The following is a 22,279-nucleotide window of genomic DNA, read 5'->3' on the forward strand; positions in this document are numbered from 1 at the left end:
TGACGTAAAAAAAATAATTAGCCAATGAGAGGCCACTATAAATTTTACCATTGGTGAATAATGGCCTCTCATTGGCTAATTTTTTTTGACGTCATAATCAGTCCGACACTATTACTGGGTTCCATCCAAATGTGATTTTAAAATTTAAAACACATAAAAAATAATCATTAAGCAATGGGCATTAGCAAACTAATCTAAATATGGTCATTTTGTTGCCAGACAGAAAAAAAGCTTTTGTAATGACATTTGACCTATTATAAAAAAAAGAACTAGAAAAAAGCTTGTTTCATTGAACTTTAAAATTGATTGGAGGATAATTTTGGAGGGGTGACATCTTTTTTTCTACCAATACCACACCTTTAAAGTTAAACTATATCACATATTTGGGGTTAAATGTAGCAAAAAAAAGCTTATGAGTTATTTATCAAAGTTAAAATAACAAAATTATATTGCTCATAACCTTTCCACTTTTGAAAAAAATAGTTCCTTTTAATCTAAAACTGTTATATTATTTTCCTTTTTTTGAGACATGCAATATTTTATATTTTATGCTCATTAATGTTAATTCAATAATATGAGGAAAAATTTATTTTATTTACAACTATATACATAAATTGTAAAAAGCTTTTTATTAATAGATTTATTTCAGTTTTATAAATGTTGACATTTTGCGATTGTTTTGTTGCGCTGTTTTGTGTCCACACCCGCTCTTTATCCCTCTCTCTCAAATATGAGACTTGTCAATCTTCCAAAATCGATCATCTTAAAAGTAATTTATTCACAATACGCCGCTTTTCTATGCATGATGACGCAATCCAGTGGTGCGTATAAGTGCAGGGACTATGGACTATATTGAGCTCAAAATATAAAGATATACAATACATATCATTACAATAGGTAAGCCTGTCTTGGCATATATCATAGTAGAAATATACCAAAAGATAATGTCACTTATTTCATTTTATTTATTATAATAAATCAGATACAATTAATTATTTACTTTATAATCCTTAGTCCTTGCTAGCCACATGCCTATATGAAGGTATATATACATAATAAATGCATGTTTTGGCTGTTTTTAGGGCGTGGTTCACTCGTACTATAGCTTTCTAATTTTAGTTTTGGCGGCGGTACAATATTCCTTATAAAACCAAGATGAAGCGTTACGTCGATACATACATGACACGTAGACTCGATAGAGTTTTATGAAATTGGTGGGTACACCCCCTTGCCTCTAGGGGCTTTGTATAAAAAGATATCAATGATTTAACGTCAAACAACTAAGTTAGGCACGGATATTTCTTAAGGTTGGGTAAAAAGATAAATCTTAAAATAAAATATAGAAATTTCAAATATTTGTAAAGTGTAAAATGATTTGTTTATATCGTGATTAAATAAAAGAAAATAGCAGAAAAACTAGTTTTAAATAACAAATAGATTGGAGTTGTGATTGAAAGACATTAAAATATTTCGTGATTGTTTTTTAATTATTTTTAAAAAAATTCTGAGTTTACAAATTTAAAACAGAGTAAATAAAATGAAATGATTTGAATTTAATAATGTTCTCAGCATCATGTTTAACTTACTTCCTCATCAAATAAGAAAAGCATAATTCTCATAAAAAATTTTGATTTTGAAATACATTTCAAATAGCACCTATAGTGATTTTTGTTAGAGAATGTTATGACTTGGATGTTGCACCAGATTTTTGTGTATTCTGAATCTGATAAAGTGATCCTCGCAACTGGCTAAGTTAACGGTACTGCCCATCCAACCTTTACACCATCCCCTCCTCTTCTACTGGATAAACAAACTGACCAATAAATAAGGTCACGGGACCATGATAGCAACCTAATTCAGGGCAAATTTCCCCCTGTCCATATATCCACTTATATCCCATATTTATTAATAAAAGATACAAAAAAATTTAATACAATATATCATGCACATAATTATAAAGGTGCAGATAACAGGGAGGGAGAGAACAACGACAGCTCAATTAATCTACATCATTTTCTTCCCCCGTATTTCACATGTAATAAATGGATGGAGAGGTTAATTATTTTCCATTGTCACATCCCTGCAACCCTGGTAGACATATACCAGACCAATATTAAGTTGAACATTTTATTTAATATTTGAATGTTTTTAACCAGTTCTTTGTTTATAACTATGTACACACAAATATACATATATACATACAGTTCTTTCCAATGAATGACCATTTATTGGTGTTCGCACTATGCATTCAAGATACATCTTAAAAGAAGTAGATTTTGTGAAATTTTATATTTATGTTATGGATATTTTAAATTACTATATTATTCCTTTTTGCAAATATCAAATTGATCGCTAAATTTATTAATTTGTTTTTTTATTAAAAAAGGCATACTTATTCAAGAAGGTAGATGTAGCTATGTACAAGGTAACACTTTTTTCTTAGGGGAAATAAATTTATATTCTTTTTTGTGATTCTAGTTTCAAACATTAAAATCTAACAATATTTCCGACAAGATACATTTTGTGATTAAAATGTAATTTTGTTTTCTGTTTTATCGCAACACTTTATTGGTGGTGTGTTAATGAAACACAACTCAAGTTTGGCCTAAGGTCATAGTAGCTGTACAATTCAAGCTCATTTTAGGATTTACAAAAAAAATCCTCCAAAAAAATATGTATTATTTGATAATTGGTAGATTATTTTTAAATAACAACAAATATTTTTTATATATTTTTGGTATTTATTATTGTATTGTTTAGTATGAATAAAAAATTTGAGTTTTTCTTATTAATGGTAGGTATAAAATTGACCTTTAAAAAACGTTTGCTTATATTTCGGTATTCTTAAACTGGATAATTAATAGACTAGCGATAACATGCTTAACGAATCATTAGCGAAGATAGATAATATTTTAAATTTTGTTGGGTATTATCAATAAATTACTGAATTTATGTTTTAACTATTACATTATTATTGTTTTTTTTTATCAAATATTTGACATTCAAAAAGTAGGTAAACTGAATCTGATAAAATATACAAAAGAAAAAAAAATGATAAAAAGCAAAGCAAGCGAGCCAAAACAAGTATAAATTATAAGGGATATCTGATTTAATTGATCAAATTCAATTTAAAAAAATTTTATTAAAGAGTTTTTAAAAATCTAAGTATTTTATGAACTCTTTGACTAAAAGCACATAATCTGTGATAAAAAAATCAACATTGTTTAACAATTTCGGATCAGGGGCAATTCACGTCAAAATGTTCCTAGAAACGATTATCTCCAAAAATCTATAAACTTTAAAAGCTACAAACGGCGGAACGTATTGATTATGCTCGAACAAAATTTTAACCGACAAAAGAAGACCTACGAATAATCTGGGATGATCATTACTCAATAATGTGCAATTATATCGCAGTGCACATGAATGCGCGAAAAAGACCAATTATAAGCATTTTTCTGTAATAAAGCTTTCCCTGTGCATCATAGGACCTTGTCTATCCTAGATTATTTATAGGCCTTCTTTTGTTGCTTAACGTGTTCAGCATTTTGGCAGAATTCATAGAGTTTTTGAATATTCGATACCAGGAACATTTTACCGTGAACTGCACTAGATCCATAAATCTATACTCTATACAGGAAAAAAATGAGACGGTCCTTGAATTGCGACATTATCACCAGGAACAAAATATTTGCAAAGGAAGCTGGAATTTATTGCATGCAATAATTCTGCTAAACAAATCAACTTTATATCTAGTTCTACTTCCCTCTTAGTAGACAGTTAAATAGATAGGCATCATCAAGAATAGTAATATTTATAAGCAGGAAAATAAAAAATCTGAATATATAAAATGATAAAGATATATCTAGTGAGATTTAAATAAACACGATCTCTGATTCATTGGCTAAACACTTTAGCAACTTTTCTAAGATCTTGAGTGTGTTGTACAAATCATAAGTACTGGGTGTGTTGATTCTAAAACACATAGACTGATAGACCATTAAAGTAAAAGAATAGAGGGCTATTTGTAACTCTTCCTTGTCCCTATTTTGTTTTTGGTCCTTGAAATCAGCTAATAGCGTAGGAAATAAAACATAGTCGATTCCCTAAAAAAGTACATAAAGTAATTTGCCTTTAAAGTAAAAGGTATCCACCACTAAGGGCAGGTAGTTGTCTAGAATGATTATACATCTATACTTATACATTTATAAGGATATTTAGGCATAAAAGAAACTAATTTGATATATTCAAATGCTGTTGGTAATTTTATAAACTGTTATTTGACTTTACAATACATGAAACATACATACAACAAATTTATGGACCCACAGAGTCAGCTCTTCTCTTTGGGTTCAGTAACCAAGTCACAAAAAACATATGTAAAAATCATTGCCTGAGGGGACATTGGGTTGTGTATTACACTAGTTTTATTAATCGTTGGCTTAAAAACTTTGGGGACTTTTATTGAACTTTGATTTGTTGGTTCATTAGGTCGTGTCTCCAAACATTTCAACCATTAAGTAATATAGCGTAGAGATAATTTTGTGAATCATCATTGGAGATGTCAATAATTTATCGTCCATTGTCTTGTCCCTTTAGATCCCTGTGTAAAAAAATTATGTCATTATTGCAGAGCTTTAATTTAAAATCTAATAAAAATTTAAATTATACATGTATTAGTTTCAAAATTAAAAACGAGGCAAAATCCGTGGGCCTTCTAATACACATGGTATATATGGCATTTGTTAAAAAAAATGCTTATTTATTGCCAAAAGTCAACATACACAACAATATTTTTGAATTAGGCAAATAGGTGTTTTTGAAGTTTTGCACATTGGGTAATAAAAAGCAGGGCACGATATACGTCTTATGTAGGGTCGTTTAGTTGCGGTGTAAAATATTTAGAACGGGCGGCTGCGCAGGTTCTTGGATGTTTTGTAATTAATGGCCAGCAGCTGCTATTACACAGACTCCTCTGTGAGACTTAACGCGCAGCTGCGGCTGCAGAACCTTGGTAAATTAGAGTTTCTTGGAACTGTAAATTTAAGATTTTAAATCCTCTAGACACTTCTTATATTGATAAATATTTGTTTCTTCTATAAACTAAAATAAATCATAAGTATAAAACTGATTGGTTTGATATTTTGATGGGACAACTTTTACTTATAAAGTAGTCATACAAATTATTTAATTTTGACTATATGATAGAAAAGAATTTTAGTTTTAAAATCTGTCGTTATTTTATATGTTTAAAAATATGATTTTTTGTCAGTCTGTTAAGATCTCGCTTACATCTCAACTGATTGAGTTCTCATTTCAGGAAAGCTTCACAAACTCGAAATTGCTACGGCTATTTTTATTAGAATGGTTTTCGGCTGTTTTCTACTAATTACTCTCTACATCCCACCTCAGAGCCCCTAAATGTAAGGGACGCAGTATGTTTTGAAATGATTTTAGTGTTCAATTAAGCTTCTACAATTTTTGCACTGTGTCTAGGGGTATTTTGCAAAAGGGGTTATAAAGGGTTGCGAATTGTTAAATTAGCAAAGACTGAAGTAGAGGGGGGGGGGGGGGTTGCTGAGAGAGTAAGAATTGCAAAATCTTAAGCGTCACTTCCTTTATAGTTCCCTTTTATGTTTATATGCATATTTTACATTTTAAATCTTGAGAAATGTTAACATTTTAAGTTTTTGTACTGCAAAAATGTTATTTTTATATCAAATTGAAATGAGGAAGGCCCACCTTGCACTTTTATGGACACCTACAAGTGTACATCCTCCTAGCAGATTCCTGTGCACGCTCCTGCCTATAATAAATGTACAGTACAGTGTCTTCTCATGAATGTTTGCATTTTGCATTGAATGTATACATAATAGATTAATGAAGGAGACTTTAAAAAGATGTTATCATTATTTACACATCAAAAAAACATTGTTTCCCGTTTGCATCCAGGGTGGTAGGGGACATTTTGCTGTCCCCAAAGTTTTCTTATTTGAACTTTTGAAGGTTTAACAACTCTGGGGACTTTAATTGAATTTTGATTGGTAGTTTTTATTAGACTTGGTGTCCAAACGTTTCAACCACTAATTGTAATCTACAGAAGGGTAATTATGTGTATCATTTTTTTTTTTTTTTGGGGGGGGGGTGTAAAAACTCCCATCCTTGGAAGTCTATATAACTATTCTTGTTTTTGTGCCCTTTTGTATTGTTCAGGTTTTATAATTGCAATTTAGCCTATTATGTATAATAGTCAGATAAATGTACTAACATTATACAAAGTAAGGTAGAACTTGCTTCGATACAAAATTAGGGTAATATAAAATATATTTATACTTTATTACATTTTTTGTCCAATTTCTGAAAGGTTGGTTACCCCTGTGGATGTTATGTTTCGTCTGTAATTTTTATTTTTTTGATAATATTTATTCCAGCCCTGGTCAATAGTTGTTCTAAAAAATGGATATAGTATATGTGGATGTACTGACATGGGTAGGATTTGCCATCAATTTGAGTTGCTATAATGGTCCTCATTTATTAGGGGTATCGATATTTTAACTAGCTGCGAGCATCACTTTATTAGAGTACTTAAAATATAGTGCAACATCGAATTATAAGATATCCATTAATCTCAATCATAATGACGGAAGAGTTATGATGGAGTATCATGTTCAATTCAAATATTACAATCACTCTTAACAACTTACATACAATTTAGAGGTATTTAGGGGCACTTGATTTAATGTAAGAAAGCGGGGGGGGGGGTAATCTTACACTTCCAATTTTAGTTTTAGTCTTTTAAGTGTGGAAATAAGCCCCCTAAAATAGTTACAATCTTTCTGTGGATCTATAAGAAGCTTCACTGTATTTTTATAATGGATATTACTTGGAACTTACACCAGATAATCACCTGTAGCTGTAACTGTTTGTCCTTTCTTCTAATTTCAAAGCTTCGCATTTATGGATGTTGTCATCTTTGTTACTATAAAGTTTAATCTGTAAAACCGTTTTAAATATTAGCAACATTTTAACGGATGAAAATTATTTCTATAGATTTTTAAAGTCTTAAGTCTCTATTTTCAGATTTTAAGTAACCATCAAAAGATTAGAAATTTCGAATTTCTTATAACGTCATTTTGAAGAAAGGTCAATGTGACTTGAAAATACCAGAAAAATGGGATGTTATTTTTAAAAAGTAAGCTAGACATATGGTTACAAAGTAAAAATAAAACAGGGAAAATTCCCCCAAAAAATGTTTTAAAAGTTGAGTTTACAAGTTTTATGACTTGAACCAAATTCCATTATAAATAATTGATTGGCTCAGGAATTTCCGACATATTTAACAATGCATAATTCTCTTATATTAATAATTCATAGAGTACACATATTCTTAAATTTTGTAATGTAAGCATATTAGAAAACTAGGAAAATTATGATGATAGAAGCAAAGCGACAATCAAAAAACAGCATTATCATGACTCGGCAGCTGTCATCAGCCTTCTGTAATCACTAGGGAAATCAACTTTTACTTTTTAAAGAATGAGCTGGAAATCTAATCCAGATAAGGCAATCCCATCCTTGAAAAAAGAATTACAAAGTACAAACATCCAATCGGTTTTTAATTTACGCGGCTGTCGAGCCTTTTGTAACATAGTCTAAAAAATTAGTTATAGTAATAATATTATGAAATATTCATTACTTTCAATTTTTAATGACATATAATTAAGCACTATATAGCATAGCTATTAAAAGCGTGTGTGTGTTTGTACCAGTCTGGTGTAGGTCCTAATCCTGAACTTAAACGGGTGGGTGGACGTAAAAACATATCTTGATAAAAAGAGGAGCTGCGCTGTTATTAATGTAAAATACACAAATTTTGTTTAGCTTGCTCCTTTTTTCATAAAAAAAGTTTCTGGTAAAATCTGGTTGTAAGATTTGTTTAGGTGATTTTCAAACATGACAATTTAGTTTTGACTATTACTTCCCCCTTTTAAATTACAAGATTCTATTCATAGCTCGGCAGCCACAATCAAATATTGGACATTCTGTAGCCGCATATAAATACTAATCAGTTTAGAAAAATCCTAACAACTAAGGCGACTAAAATGATCGGCGGCCAAACTTTAGTTATTACATTTTGAACACAAGTGGTCGCGCCTCTTTTATATAGAGGCTCCATATTCGAAGAGATATGGAAAGACAGAAAAATAATCTAAAACCATACCCAGGCTTATTTTTAAAAAATAAAATAACCTAAAACCATCCCACGACCTATAAGAAGCTTCCCTGAAAAGGAGAACCTTTATATAATAGGATTAAAAATACTCAAAACTGCGTTGTTAAGATGATTTTCAACTTGATTATGCAATTTTTATGTATTTTTAAAAACTAGTAAAGGCCTGTCTTGATTCTTTTGCTTTATGTTCAACGTATTTTGATTTCTTATATTTAAAACATTTAGTAAAAAATCATATGTATAAAAATTTAATTTGTAGGATGTATTAGTATGTACTATCTAAGGGTACATGTACCTTTTTACACGAATTTAAAGCATGTAAAACATGACTTTGTTAGTCTGTGCTATAATTGTCCGTATGTGTGTGTGTGTGCCTGTGTGTGCGTATGTGTGCGTGTGTGTAAGTGTGTGTTGGTTCTTTTTTTCGCGCACTAGGACAATCTGGAAATCCCAGGACTAAACCATTAAATTCGTTTGTGAAGGATAACTTTTCTTTAGGGAACAAAAACGTGCATTTCACCTTACTTTTGTAACTTTTTATAATTGTTAAAGCTTTTTTTTGTTATTAATTAAGGAAGTTTTTTGTTTCCTTATTTCTCTTTCTTTTAAGAATGAGAGTTTTGAATAGTAAAAAAAAATTGCAGATTTTAAAAAAGTTTTTGTGGAAATGATACTCTCTTTGGACTCAAGATTGCTAACTTGATGACGGCTTCGATAAAGAATAGTCATTCATCTCATCGTATTATAGTCAGCTTTCCGCGGATATTAAAGAGACCAATTATAAGATTATAACTCTAGTTTTCTCAGCTCCAAAACTGGTATTAATTTTATGATTTTCATTTTGATATTCGTGGACAAGTGTCTGAAATACGATGCTATACATGTTTTTTTTTAATATGGCTTAGCACCGGTTCAAATCCTGTGGATATTATTCGTTTTCGAAGTCATACTGGAAAATCTAATCTATGACGCCTTAATAGTTTTTTATACTAATTTGACCAAACCATGACAAATTAGAATAAATTGATATATATGACAAAAATGAACACATTTTGAACACTTGGGAAATCCAAATTTTTTTTTAACGCTCTCTGCTTGTCCACCAAAATAGAACGATGATTTCTTTAAAAATGATTAAAATATATAACAAGAATAATATTGATTATGATAACGGAGCTAAAAGGTTTGATGAAGCCTTAATAAAAAAATTTGCCCTTTTAAATCGAAAAAATAACAGCTTCTAAAAGAATTTTTTTTCGTGGCAATAAAATATAAAGTGCATCTTATTTTCTCTATGGTATTAGACAGCAGTTTTTCCTTCTTCTTCTGGGTGTTGCACCAATCCTACAAAAAATTAGAGCTAACAATTTTTTTGTGGTTTAGTACTTTGCTATTGCTCGGCTTTAAATGTTTTAACTGCTTAGCAGCCCTATAGGCTGTAATACTCAGCCGCTATTTTACTAACAGTCTACAGTTTTTAATAATTAACAAACATCCTTGTCTGCTGCAGAACCGACTAATGTTTGTGAAAAATAGCCGCAGCTTAAAGTCAACTCCACAGCATAGCTGCCCCTTTGGCTAATGAGTTTAGGAAAGCCGCTTTTTTTCCACAACCCTTTTCCACAACCCAAAGCTACTTAAGCCAAACTGCCAAAGAAATGAGTATCTACAATGCCCTGCGCAAAAAAAAACATTGAAACAAAAATATTAAAAGCCAAAAGTTCTTTTTCGCATTGTTTCCCCACTCCATCTTTTGATTACATGACTTGTAATTTGTTTTCACGCGCAGGGCCTTTACAATGGATATAAAATACGTGAATATATTGACATAGAAATTTGTAGTTAATTTAGGTTGCTAATATTGAACTCATTTATCGGTAATTTATTCATCCGGTAGGAGGTCAGAGGATGGGGTAAAGAAGATGAATGGGTGATATCGTTATTTTTGCCAGCTATGAGTATCATTTTATTAGAGTACATGAAAATCTGTTGCAATATCCATGTAATAATATTTCGATCGCCTATAGACAACTACTTACAATTATAATCATTATCATTCTAATAATTATAAAAGATCTTATAAAATTAAGCAAAAAATAATCTAACTCTTACTCTTAAATCTACATCAGAACTCTTACTCTTAAATCAACATCAGAACCAATGAAATTATCTTTTTTACTTTACTTCAGTATTTTATAATAAATGTATACATATAGATGTTTAATCCACACATCTATCTGGCCCAAGTGGTGGAGACCCTTTTTGTCTGCTAGAAAATCGCTTTCTGTTCTTTTGTAAGGACTCTTCTGTGTTTGTATTTCCGACGCTATTAGCTGATTTTAAAGACCAAATACAAAATCTGGAGAGTGTTGTCCCACTGTGGACAGAGTTATATATAGCACAAGACCCCTCTATTCTTTTACTTGAATTTTTTTTCATATAAAACTTGCTCAAATATGCTATTTCGTAAAAGGCCCTTGGTTGCTACGGAGAAGTTTAAGCCATCCCGGATTTTTTCAGATAAATTTCTATCAAAGGGCTTTTCAAAGAGATACTACAAGTCAACATTTTTTTGTAATTCTGTTTAAATGTTAGAAATATATCGGATTTTTTTCATCAGTTAGACTATTTCCTTGAGGTTAGTAGATTTATGCTATTTTCAACTCAAGTCATATTCGATTATTCGAAAAACGTCATTTGGATAAATGGGTTCATTGGTGTTATCTTTATCTTTGGGTTAGGTTTTTTAACGTTTAGAAGAGTCCCGCAGTGATATATTCCAAAAGGAGGGTTAAAGCACCCACCAATTGCTATAAATCATTTTTCATTAAATGAAAAAAGTGTAAAGGGTTGAGCGAAAGCATTAAATCTTTATTTTTATTTTATATTTTTTGTGTAATACGCAAAAACTCTAATTTATTCACTAACAAAATTAAATTGAAGACACTCCTTTAAAACCAATTTTTAACGTGACGTAAGTGAACACTTTTGGGTTAGTTGGAGTCTTATACCAGAAGTTACGAGTTGAAAAAGGAGTTTAAAATTTTTTAGTGAAAGAAAGTGTACAATTGCAATTTTTATAATTGTTGAATTATTAAAATATCATCCTTGTGATTTTGCTATACCCAGGTTGATCTTAGGACCCTCGAATTTTGACTATTGGAGTTAATTTCATTGTTTTATTTCTGGCTGTGTGTATATTGATAGAGATTGATTTAGGTAAATAGTTTTACCATAAATCACAAGCTGAAAAATGCCCGTTTGTAGATTTTTTTCTATTTTTAAGTTTTATGTGGTTTACAAAAGTAAAAACAAAACATTGTATGATAAATCACCAAATATGATTTTTTTCTTGAGGTTAGTTTTAAAATAACAAGAAACATGTAAATTAATAACTAGTAGGTCATTTTTTTCATGGGGCGATTTCTTTTGGAATGGTCCCCAAAAATAGCTATAAACCTTCTCAGGACCTATAAGAAGCTACACTGTAAATCGGTTCAGCGGTTAGCGATATCCTTTTATGTATGTATAAGAATTTTATTTTCTTATTTTTCTCATAAAGTTTATTGTTTAATTTAGACACAAAGAAAAAAAATATTTATAGAGCCCATGAATTTAAAATAAATATTGCATTTCATTATTTTAGATTGATTGGGGGTTTAACAAGGAAATAAAAAAATGCCATCATATCCATCCTCTCTAATTAATTATACCTTCAAAGAGCTTTATACATTCGGGTAACCATGTCTAATATCTATATTGATGAGCATCTTTAATATAATTTACTTGGCATGTCGTTCTGTTAGCAATGCTACAAAAGACCAATACATATTTTTTACATTTTTTTTTATTTTTCAATATCTAGGTATATGTTTATTTTTTATGAAACTGAAACTCCCCTTATCCGTCGGTCCATCCATACTTTTATATATAATTATACAGTGTGTGTTTAGTTTATTGTCTTAAAAAGCTTTGCTGATAATAAACATAATCATTCGTGTATAATTAATCACTCAATACCTTAAAACTCCAATAATTCTTCTTTGGGAATGATTTCTTAATAGATTTCTTTCTTTGTTCCGTATATTAACTTAAGACAAAGTTTCATCAAATACTAAGTAAAATTATAATTTAATATCACAAGTATAAAGAGTTGTGGTTTAGCAAGCTTTATTAGTTTCTCTTTATATTTTAAATCACAATTTTGGATTATATGATTAATGTTTTGTGCTTATAGTTTTTGAACTTTTTAGTTTTCGTGCAGTGGTTTTATCTAATTTCAAACATAAGAAATATACATTGAAAATCTACAGCATAAATTTGTATTTTTGTTTCTCCAAGATATGGAAAAATAAGTATTTAATTTTTTCGTAAAAATTAATTTAAAGTTATACTTTAAATTTAGTTGTCATCCCTGTTTTTAGATTCAGTTATAATTAAAATTTAGTTGGTATCCCTGTTTATAGATTCAGTTATAATTAAAATTTAGTTGGTATCCCTGTTTATAGATTCAGTTATATATAAAATTTAGTTGGTATCCCTGTTTATAGATTCAGTTATAATTAAAATTTTGTTGGCATCCCTGTTTATAGATTCAGTTATAATTAAAATTTTGTTGGCATCCCTGTTTATAGATTCAGTTATAACTCAAATTTAGTTGGCATCTCTGATTATAGATTCAGTGCAGCGGTTAGTTACTAATATTTGGGAGCATCTTTTTAGGTGTGGCTGAATACACTTCTCTCACAATGGATATATTATTACTTGGATGCTGTACAAGATTTTCATGTAGGCCAAACCCCATCCCCTCACCTCTTACTAGATGAACAAACTGACTAATAAATGAGGTCCATGTTAGCAACTTAAATTGACGGCAAATTACCCACTGTCAATATATCCACGTATATTTTATATCCATTGCTCTGACTTCTTCAAACAATGTTTTTTTCTGTGTAAAAGGAGACTATTTAAATGAAAACATGATCACAAATTTAGATTAGGTTTTTATTCTATCTTAACAAGAATAATTATGTTCATAAGAAGAGAAACAAAACATGACATTTTAGAAAAGTTTGTGCCTTAACAAGGAATCTAAAGGGATAAGAATGATCGACTAGTTGATGTACAGTACATTCCAAATGATGATAAACAAAAAATATAATATCTGTAGTTTACAATTAGTGGTTGAAACGTTTGGACACTTAACTTAATGAACCAACCAATCAAAATTCAGTAAGGTCCCAAACGTTATTAAGCCATCGACTATGGAAACAATTATTAGACATTTAAATATTTATTCTGTTTTTATAGATTGAATTTTAATTTTCCTTGTTTAAATTGAAGAAAAATGTTGTTCATGGATCACCAGTCATTAGCAAGCTGCCATAAATATAGCTTGATCCCTCAGAAATACACTTTTTATCAGTTATCAGGCCCTTATGCTTTTTGTCTCAAGCCTAAGACTTTATATTTTTGATAATAGAAAGGTGGGGTTACTGTTAAAGGCTGTAATTAGATTCGTCCCAATTCCAAAAGATAAGATTTAACTGTCTAAATAATTAGTAAGCATCACTAAGCCTTACATTATGTGGATCATGGGCTAAAAGAAATGTTAATTTTTAAAAAGTAAAAAACTTTTTTTGTAATAATTGAAGAATTGCTGCCAACTAACGCAGATTGTCTGAAAGTCTTTGTTGTTAGTTTCGTCTGATTTAGGAATTCCTCCAAACGTTTAACTTCAAGAATCTGACTTAAAATCAATTAAAAAGATTTTTAATGTTACTTGCATAATACAGTGAAACTCGCACCGGGCTAAAATAACGATTCCCTCTTCCACTCCCTTTACCCCTCCTCCTGGATGAACGAACTGACCAATGACAAATGAGTTCCATTTTAGCAAGATAAATTGGCGACAATTTTCCCCCTGTCTTAATATCCAAGTTTATTCTACATCCAATTTTAGGCCGATTTACTGACAACTTTATCATTAATTTTTCAACAAATCTTCTTCAGTTGATTGTTGAAAGGAAAACAAAGCGCCAATCCAAAATCGTTGAACCTCTACAAACCGCCAATTAAAATTTTTGAATTAGTTTCTGTTTAAGATTCTTCTATGAAACATAAAATTGATTTTCATTCTTTTTCATATTTTTTGTTATTACTGTAGTTTATTTATTTATGATATTTCGTTTTTTAGTATTTAATTAGTTAGGTTGTTAAGTAGCATAATAAAACATGTTGCTAATACTATTGTTTAATAATTAAATAACAAAGATTTTACTTTGAAATAACCAATTAAGAAACGTTTTGTTCTGTGTAATTATTTTCCTAGATTTTAGGATAAATTTAAAACTTAAATCAAAGGTATCAGATGTCTCTCTGTGTGTTTATACCGAAGGATCTAGCAGCTGTTATATGGTACTCCTTTACAGTGAAGCACATCATTTGTCTAGAGAAATTATGCATATATTTTTTTTGAGGGAGGGTACCTCTATGGCCCTTCTAAGAGAAATCATCCCTGAATAAAGATACCTTCCGAATATTTTTTCTTTTTCTTTTTGAAACTAAAATGTAAAGTGGAGGGTAGACTCCCCCACCAACTTCCCTCAAGTGGCCCTATAGGCCTCTAGGGACGTAGCCGCTATTTTTTTTTTAGATATTTATGTGATAATTCGCTGTTTTGTAACTATTCAAAGCTGCAGTTTACAGTCCTTAAACTTGGCGGCTGCAAAAAAAAAACTTAGTTACTAATAGTTTCTATTTATTTCAGGTGGAGTACTGAGGCTATAGTGCGAAGGAGAACCAATAACAAAGTTATCAGTTCGCATTAATTAGCCACCTAGGGGCTACAACTGTACAACATACTGTAAACTATATATAGTGCAAAGTATACAATCATATAATAGTTATATAATAACAAATATTAATTGACATTGTAATAAAAGTGAATATAAAGATTCAAGGTCATTAAGAGTTTAAGAGAATTTTTTTCTCTGAATAATAATAGAGAGTTTTTTTAGTAGTCATAGAAACTTTTAGATAAATTTCCTTACACTTATAACAGTTCAATGCAATAGTTGGCCATAAATACTTGGTGGATGTGGATGTAAATAAGATCCTAGTTACTGAATAAAAAAACATAACAAGAAATAGAAAATGTTTTCCCTCAAATCTGCCAGTGGCTTTCTCATTGGAGGCCTAGAAAAAATATTTTACAGGTAATGGAATAATTAATGTGAATTTTTTAAGGTATTATCCAGTATGGCTTAGAAACCAGTTAAGATCCGATAGATTAATATAGATTATAACTAGTTCTAGGCCGTACTGAAAAATTCGGTATCGCATCGTATTAGAGAAAACTTTCCACGCATATTAAAAATATAATCTTTAAATTAATACTACCTTTGTTAGCACGGATATTTGGCTCCTCGGGACTAACAAAACTGGTTTTTCTCATAATTATTCATTTTAACTTCGGTGAAAAGCTGTCTATAATACTATGCGATAAATAACTATTATGATTGCTGTAGAGAAACAATGTTTCAGGAATAGGTCAAGGTTCATAGATTGATAGCTTCATCTTCCTTCACAGTCGGCTATCGAGTTTTGAGTTTTGGATCTTCATCAACTTCAATTTTCCTTTTGCCAAATATAAGAATTTTCCTAAACGTTAACTGGGGAAATTAAATACATAGGTTATTTTCCCAATTACAATTTTCAATGTTTTTAAATATTTTTTCGTGTTTCGCTTTAACTATTTTTTTCTAAACTCTTTCTAATAAATGATTCACTTCCTTTATTCAAATAATTAAAAACCTCAATTTCTTTGTGTTAAATTTTGATAGAATTGCCGCAATTTTTGCTTTGCGAACGCCAATATTTACTTGTGCAGAGACAATGAATTTTTATTCTGACACAAATTTATCCTATTTTTAGTTTTTTTTGTTGGGTTGACATTACCCCATCATTCTAAAATATGACTTTAAACCTGTAAATAATACAGTTCCTCTGAGCTTTTATCCCTTTGAATGTCATGACCCCAAAAATAAACACAGCTCTATTTTTGTAAACCCTCTTGTATTTTTTTGTTTTGTTATTGAGATTACTTTACCCCAATCTTAGCTTTTTAATAATAGTTATTTCTCGTATCGTATTATAAACGGCTTTCCGCGGATATAGAATGTACAATTATAAGATTAAAACTAGTTTTTTTAGCCCCGTGGTGCCGAAGGCACCGGCTAAAAAAACTGGTTTTAATCTTATGATTGTACATTTCTAAATTCGTAGAAAGCTGGATATAATACGATGCTAGACATAGTTTTTTCGTATGGATGAGAACCGGTTCCTATCCACCGGATTCGAATGAATACGAGAAAATTTATTATTCTCTTTTTTTCTTACCACCGACCGTAACATTTTACATAGTACATGTTGAAAGTAGCATCTTTTCTGCAAGTTTCCTGGTTAAAAAATAGTTTATTCTGTAAAAATAAAATGTGTTAACCACAGGTGAATTATTAAAAAACTTTTTTACCTCACTGCCTAATTAAGAAAGTGAGGCAAAATTATCACCTCTAAATTTTTAGCGAGTCTCACTAATTTTAGTGAGGCAAAAGTTTTTTAAGAATCCACCTAAGAAGTTTATGAAAAGTTACCAAGGACCGTTTATTATGAGAAATTCCTACTTAACTTAATTTTTACAAAAAAAAACTTTATCTAGCCCCTGTTTAACACTGCAAGGGTTTATCCTACTCCTTTTTTAAATAATCATGTATAGTTTCGTATCATCGACAATTTTCCACGAATATTAAAATAAAAATTATTTCATTGATATCCCTCGGGCCTAATAAGATGCGATAAAGACCTATTAATAATAAAACTGTATTTCAGATGGGGCCTATTTGCTAGTCAGCACCCGTACCCTGTGATATTGGTCAGTCTTATTCTTACAGGCTTAACTGGAATAGGATTCTTAAATTTCAGGTAAATACATTATACGCCTTTTAATTTATTCGCTTTCATTTTTTTTTTGACTAGGTAAATATTTTTAAAATTTTGTGCGTATCTTGGCCATTTTTGATCAATTTTAACTTTTTTTATTCAAATTATTCCAGTAGTTTTGTGCAGTCATTGGCTGTTTATTATGTAAAAGTATCATGATGTATGTGTGTATGTCTACGTAAAATGTTTAAAATTTTTTAATTAAAAGCATTACTAAAGTACCAACAGACCCATTTAATTTCATAAACCTTCGCTTAAGGGATTTTAAATTATTCAATAATCTTAATTTTACAATCCAAACAACAATTTAATGTAATTTAAACTATAAAATATGAAATCTCAATAAATATGCATCTTAAATGCAATTCGTAGGTTTTTTTATTAAGGAAGTAAAGTATTATTTCATTTTTTGTTGATTTTTTTTCTGAAAATTGTTAATTGTAGGTTACATAATTAGAGTTTTAATATTCATTCATTATATTTTATGTTCAGAGATTTTTCATTCATCGCTCATTAATTTTCCTCAAGAAATTGAAGAATTTTTTAGATAATATAAACCTTCCCCCAATTTTTGTATTTTTATCATGTTGTGGTATCCGCCTAGGATAAATGGCAGACACCAGAGTTCAAATGACTACGGCAGTGTGAACAGACGTGGACACCTATACTATAGAGAAGCTACGCTTCTCTAGCAATCACTAAATAATAAACAGAATCTATTCAGTTGTTCCTTTATTGAAGGTCTAAGGATTACTAAAGTTATATACAACAAACAATAGCTACACAGATAGGAATAAATAATCATAAATAAAAGCAATATAATACATATACAATAGTCAGTTTGGGCAATAATGATCCCCCATCCCTGGAAAGGGTGGGGGGAATTAACAATACAGCTTAACCATAATAAGGCTGTCAGAATCAATCATTAATTTTAGGCATAGGGAGGGGGTCGGCAGACCCCTTCCCCAGGACTCGGGGGAGGGCCTTTGGCCCTTCCCCGAACCCCGGTCAGGGTTGCCATAGGCATGGCTCACGGTTGCCGAATACCACAACTCTCCCCTCGGAAGGCTGGGAGGGGGTCTCCCTGCCAGACTTCCGACAGTGGTTGAGGCCTTCGGCCCGCTCCTTAGGGCTAAGATATATATACAAACGATAATGATTCAATGGAATCCTAGTGGTGATTTTCAGGGCTGATGGGCTCCCAACGTGGGATAGAAGGTAGAGGCTGGCTTTGGTTGGACACGTAGCTCGGCGCCAGCAGGTGTCAGGTTGGCGTGGGGCACAGCCACTGCGGGGCCGGTCAGTAACGGGGCATTCTGGTTGTTGTTGGCAGCGGCTGGGGCACTGGCTACCAAATTGACCGTCTGAGCGACAGCCTGGCCTCCCGAGGGGCCGCGGGGCTTTCCAGAGGGTGGTCCAGGCCTGCCTGGGCGGTCATCCCCTTTATCGGCTGACTGCATGGACACCATTTCCTCGGCTGCTTCCCGGCCGATAGGAATGGCATCCCAGTCTACTGAAAAGTCCCGGGACTTGGCATGGGTGAGCCGGGCTCTGGCCAAGGCCTTCCTGTACAAGGTTGGATGGTACAGGAACACTTGTGACATCGCATTCATGGCTGCCAGGGAAATGATGGTTAAATCCCCCAGCAGTTTGAGGATCAACAACAGCAAACACAGTATGGCTGCGCCATCTCCCCACTCGTGAATAGCTTGTCTGAACCCAGCCCAGACATCCAGGGCGGCCTCTCCTTCCTCCGCCAGTCGGTCGATATTGTAGGACACGATCCCATGGTCTCCGGTGGCCGAACAGCTACCTTGCTGAACGCATGAGCCATAAGACAGGCCGGTCAGCATGGCGGCTTTATACGCTGGGAACGCTAGCAGCTGCTGCCAGTCGTTCAGCTCAGCCTGCGAATACAAGCCTCCCGAACTAAAGTCATCCAAGGGTTCTGTCAGCAGCTGCTTGGGCGTATCCAGCGGGGGTGGCCTCTTCTTAGGTGCGGAAGTTAGCTCTATCCAGCCTTCCTCCGCGTGCACAGTTAGGGGGTAGGTGGAGGAGCAGGGAATCTTGGTGGCGTGGCCGCTATACACCCTTGTCACGGCGTCTACGAATCCTGTGGGTTCCACTGGTACTTTGTCCCAACATTCATTGCTCTCACGGACAACATATTTGTTGCGTTGGCAGGTAAGCTGGAGCAGGACATCTCCCCTCAGCACAGAGAACGTGCTCCCCTGGACACGCACCGGGTGGGCCGGGTCTAGTTGCTGGAGCTTCCAGCAATTGGCCGCTACTTCTTCTGCCGCTGTGCTTTTCATGCGTGTCTCCAGGGTAAATCCAATGTAGCCTGCATGTATCTGGGCCTGCAGGGGGACATCCACATCCCTGGCCGATACTCTGGGCAGCGCTGCCGCGGCCGGGTCAGCTGCCACGAACAATGCTGGGTGGTTGGTGGCATGGGCCTCAAAGTCGCAGTTCACTATTGAGGTGGGGATGGTCATGTTGATGAAGAACTGGGCTTGATGGTCAACCAGGAACGCATCCATCACTAGGCTAGGCTGGAGGCTGCGGATCAGCCTCAAGGGGCAATCTCTCCCCAGGTGGTCCCACACGTAGGTGGCTTCCCCAGTAATGCAAGACAGCTCAGAATGGGGACATTCTAGGGTCAGGTGGTCAGATTGGGACTCCACCCGTCCATCCTCTACTACGTAGGTCTCTTCCTTGACCAGCAGCCGTCGTTCCTGGAGCACTAATTCATTGCGGTACAGCTGGCCCTCGAAATGGACATCCTCCCCTTCACAACCCACCCCCTCGGGGCTGTTGACCAAGGCGCCCACCATGTCGAGGGTGAAGAACAGGGGATGGTTCAGCTGGAACGTCAGTGGCTGGGTCTTGCCTGGCAGCGTGTAGACTCGGTTCCTGGCCAGGTCTCGGCACGTTTCTGGATCAATCTTGGTTGGCCTCATGAGGGTGGGGACCGAGGTCACCTTGAGGTGACCCCATACCCCACACCTAAATGTCCACTGGGACACGGTGAGCTGACAACTGTATCCTGTTGTTTCCCTAATCTTGACTTGCTGCAGGACATGTACCTCGTGGCCCAGGGGCACCTCCTGGTGTAGCGGTTCCGTGCTACACATCTTCTCCTTATTGTAGGCTGTGACGTGGGTGGGGTTGGCGCAGTCCCACCCTACCAGGACGTAGCTAGTTGTAGGCCACACAGCTGCGAGCAGTAGTCCCCACAGAACCATCCACCAGTGTGAGAAGCTACCAGACAGCCATCTACCTTGCACACGCGGCTCGGGTCACGGCTGCTTCTTGGGGCTGGACACGGCTGGGTTGCTCCTGGCTAGATACAAATTTCCATTGAGCGTTATCTTTGGGTGCCCGGGGCATCCCGATACCCTCCCCAATGACAGACTGACAGGCGACTGGCGCCAACCTGGGTGTCGGCTCCCCTAGCCCCAAGGGGTCCCTTCCCTTGTCCATGGCATGCCCAGTGGCATGGGGCTGAAGTGCGTGTGGCACAGGCTCGCCCTGAATCACGTCCCTCCCCTGCCCTAGGAACTCAGGTGCATGTGGCACAGGCAAGTCCTTATATCCCCAAATTTCAATCTCCCCAGCCTCTGGTGCAGGAGGCACAGGCAAGGTTGGGGGGTTACAATAATTTGGATACAATACATTTGTCAAATTTAACTTATCCTGGCTCGACTGGAAGTGATGGGCAGCTGGGTTCCCTCGGCTGGCAGGGGGCGCTGGATGGTGTATGGCTGGGCTCTCCCTACGGGCTGGTGGCGCTGGCTGACTGGGGGTGACGGGTGTCACCCCTTCCTCTGGGACTGCTGGCTCGTTCCAGGATCCAGGTATCTCGGTGGCGGCGACGGTTGTCGCCCCAGGCACCAGGGTGGGGGCGCTGGATAGCACCCCCCAGTCATCACAGGTGGCGGCGCCGGGTGGCGCCCCATACATCGACTCTGATGCGCTGGCTAGCGCCTCCTGCCTCTCCCGTTCAACGGCCGCCAGGGCCTCTCCGTACACCGTCTCAGTGACGCTGGGTAGCGCCCCTCCACTCTTGCTGGGTAGGCTCGGTCGGGCAGGCCCCATCATGTTTAGGCTGAAGGGCTGGGGCCTCAGGACTTCTGGCTCGGCAATGTTGTTGGGCTGCACAAACTCCGGCCCCAGGTGGTTGAGGCTGAAGCCCAGGCCAACCCGGTTGGGTTCAGACGCTCCTCCCAGTACGTTGATTCTAGCTGGGACGGTTCCAAACTGCGGCATTCCGTCGGCTCGGCCCGCTGCGTTGGGGGCGGCTGCTTGCTGCGGTGTTGCTGGGGGCGCGCTCCCTTCCATGTTGGCTACTCTGCTGGGCTTTCCTGGGGGAGCGCCCTTGTCTGCAGTGCGCCTCCGGCCGGCTACCTGGTCCCAGTCGGCTCTGCACTCGGCCGCAGTATGGCCGGCATAGTGGCAACGCTCGCACTTGGCAGGACGGTCACGGCGTGGCTGGGTGCGTCTCTCTTCTAGGCTGACTTCCATAGGCGTCGGACAGTCTCGGGCTCGGTGGCCTTTCCCTTGGCAGCGGTAACAGCGGCCTGAAGTCTTGTCATCTGGGGCGACCTTCCCCATCTGGTGGAGACCCGGAGCCAAGGCGCCAATCTCCATTGGCTCCGACTCGTCGTAGTGGGGCAACTGGACACTGGCTGATCCCGTGAGCCCGTCGGTGGCGTCCACTAGGCACACACCCTCCTTCATCTGCTTGGTAATCATTGTGACGGTGAACATGGCTGGCCTCGTGTACTCAGGTCCCGAGGCGATCTCATGACTCATCATTTCACGTTTCACATTAGCGTTACGAATGCCACGATTTAATTCGTCTATCAACAATTCAAGGTCCTCATGGCTGTAGGCCTCCCTATACAAGGCACACTTTGTGGATATGTATGCTTGTATAGGTTCTGTCGAGTGTTGCCTGTAATCCCTGAAGGCTTGCTTCAAAGTCTGGGATTCAAAGGCTGGACGAAATAACATTTCACACTCGGCCTTGACTTGTTC

General features: G+C 35.4%; 1 protein-coding gene across 2 annotated transcripts in view; it reads left to right on the forward strand.

Moving 5' to 3' along the window:
* Positions 1 to 22,279, forward strand: part of LOC145309170 (patched domain-containing protein 3-like) — an 83,606-nt gene that overhangs the window by 25,717 nt on the left and 35,610 nt on the right. Inside the window, exons 1-3 of one of the 2 annotated variants that reach the window (XM_080150323.1) lie at positions 11,230 to 11,452; positions 15,003 to 15,450; positions 17,123 to 17,215. In XM_080150323.1, coding sequence (XP_080006449.1) covers positions 15,389 to 15,450; positions 17,123 to 17,215 — 155 coding nt within the window. In that variant the 5' untranslated portion in view covers positions 11,230 to 11,452; positions 15,003 to 15,388. Of the gene's footprint in view, positions 1 to 11,229; positions 11,453 to 15,002; positions 15,451 to 17,122; positions 17,216 to 22,279 lie in introns of those variants that run through there. The other variant, XM_080150322.1, reaches the window with a different exon arrangement.

The sequence above is a fragment of the Acartia tonsa genome, chromosome 2 (genome assembly GCF_053477335.1).
Source record: "Acartia tonsa isolate MP-2025a chromosome 2, ASM5347733v1, whole genome shotgun sequence".
In the NCBI taxonomy this organism is placed as follows: Eukaryota; Metazoa; Arthropoda; class Copepoda; order Calanoida; family Acartiidae; genus Acartia; species Acartia tonsa.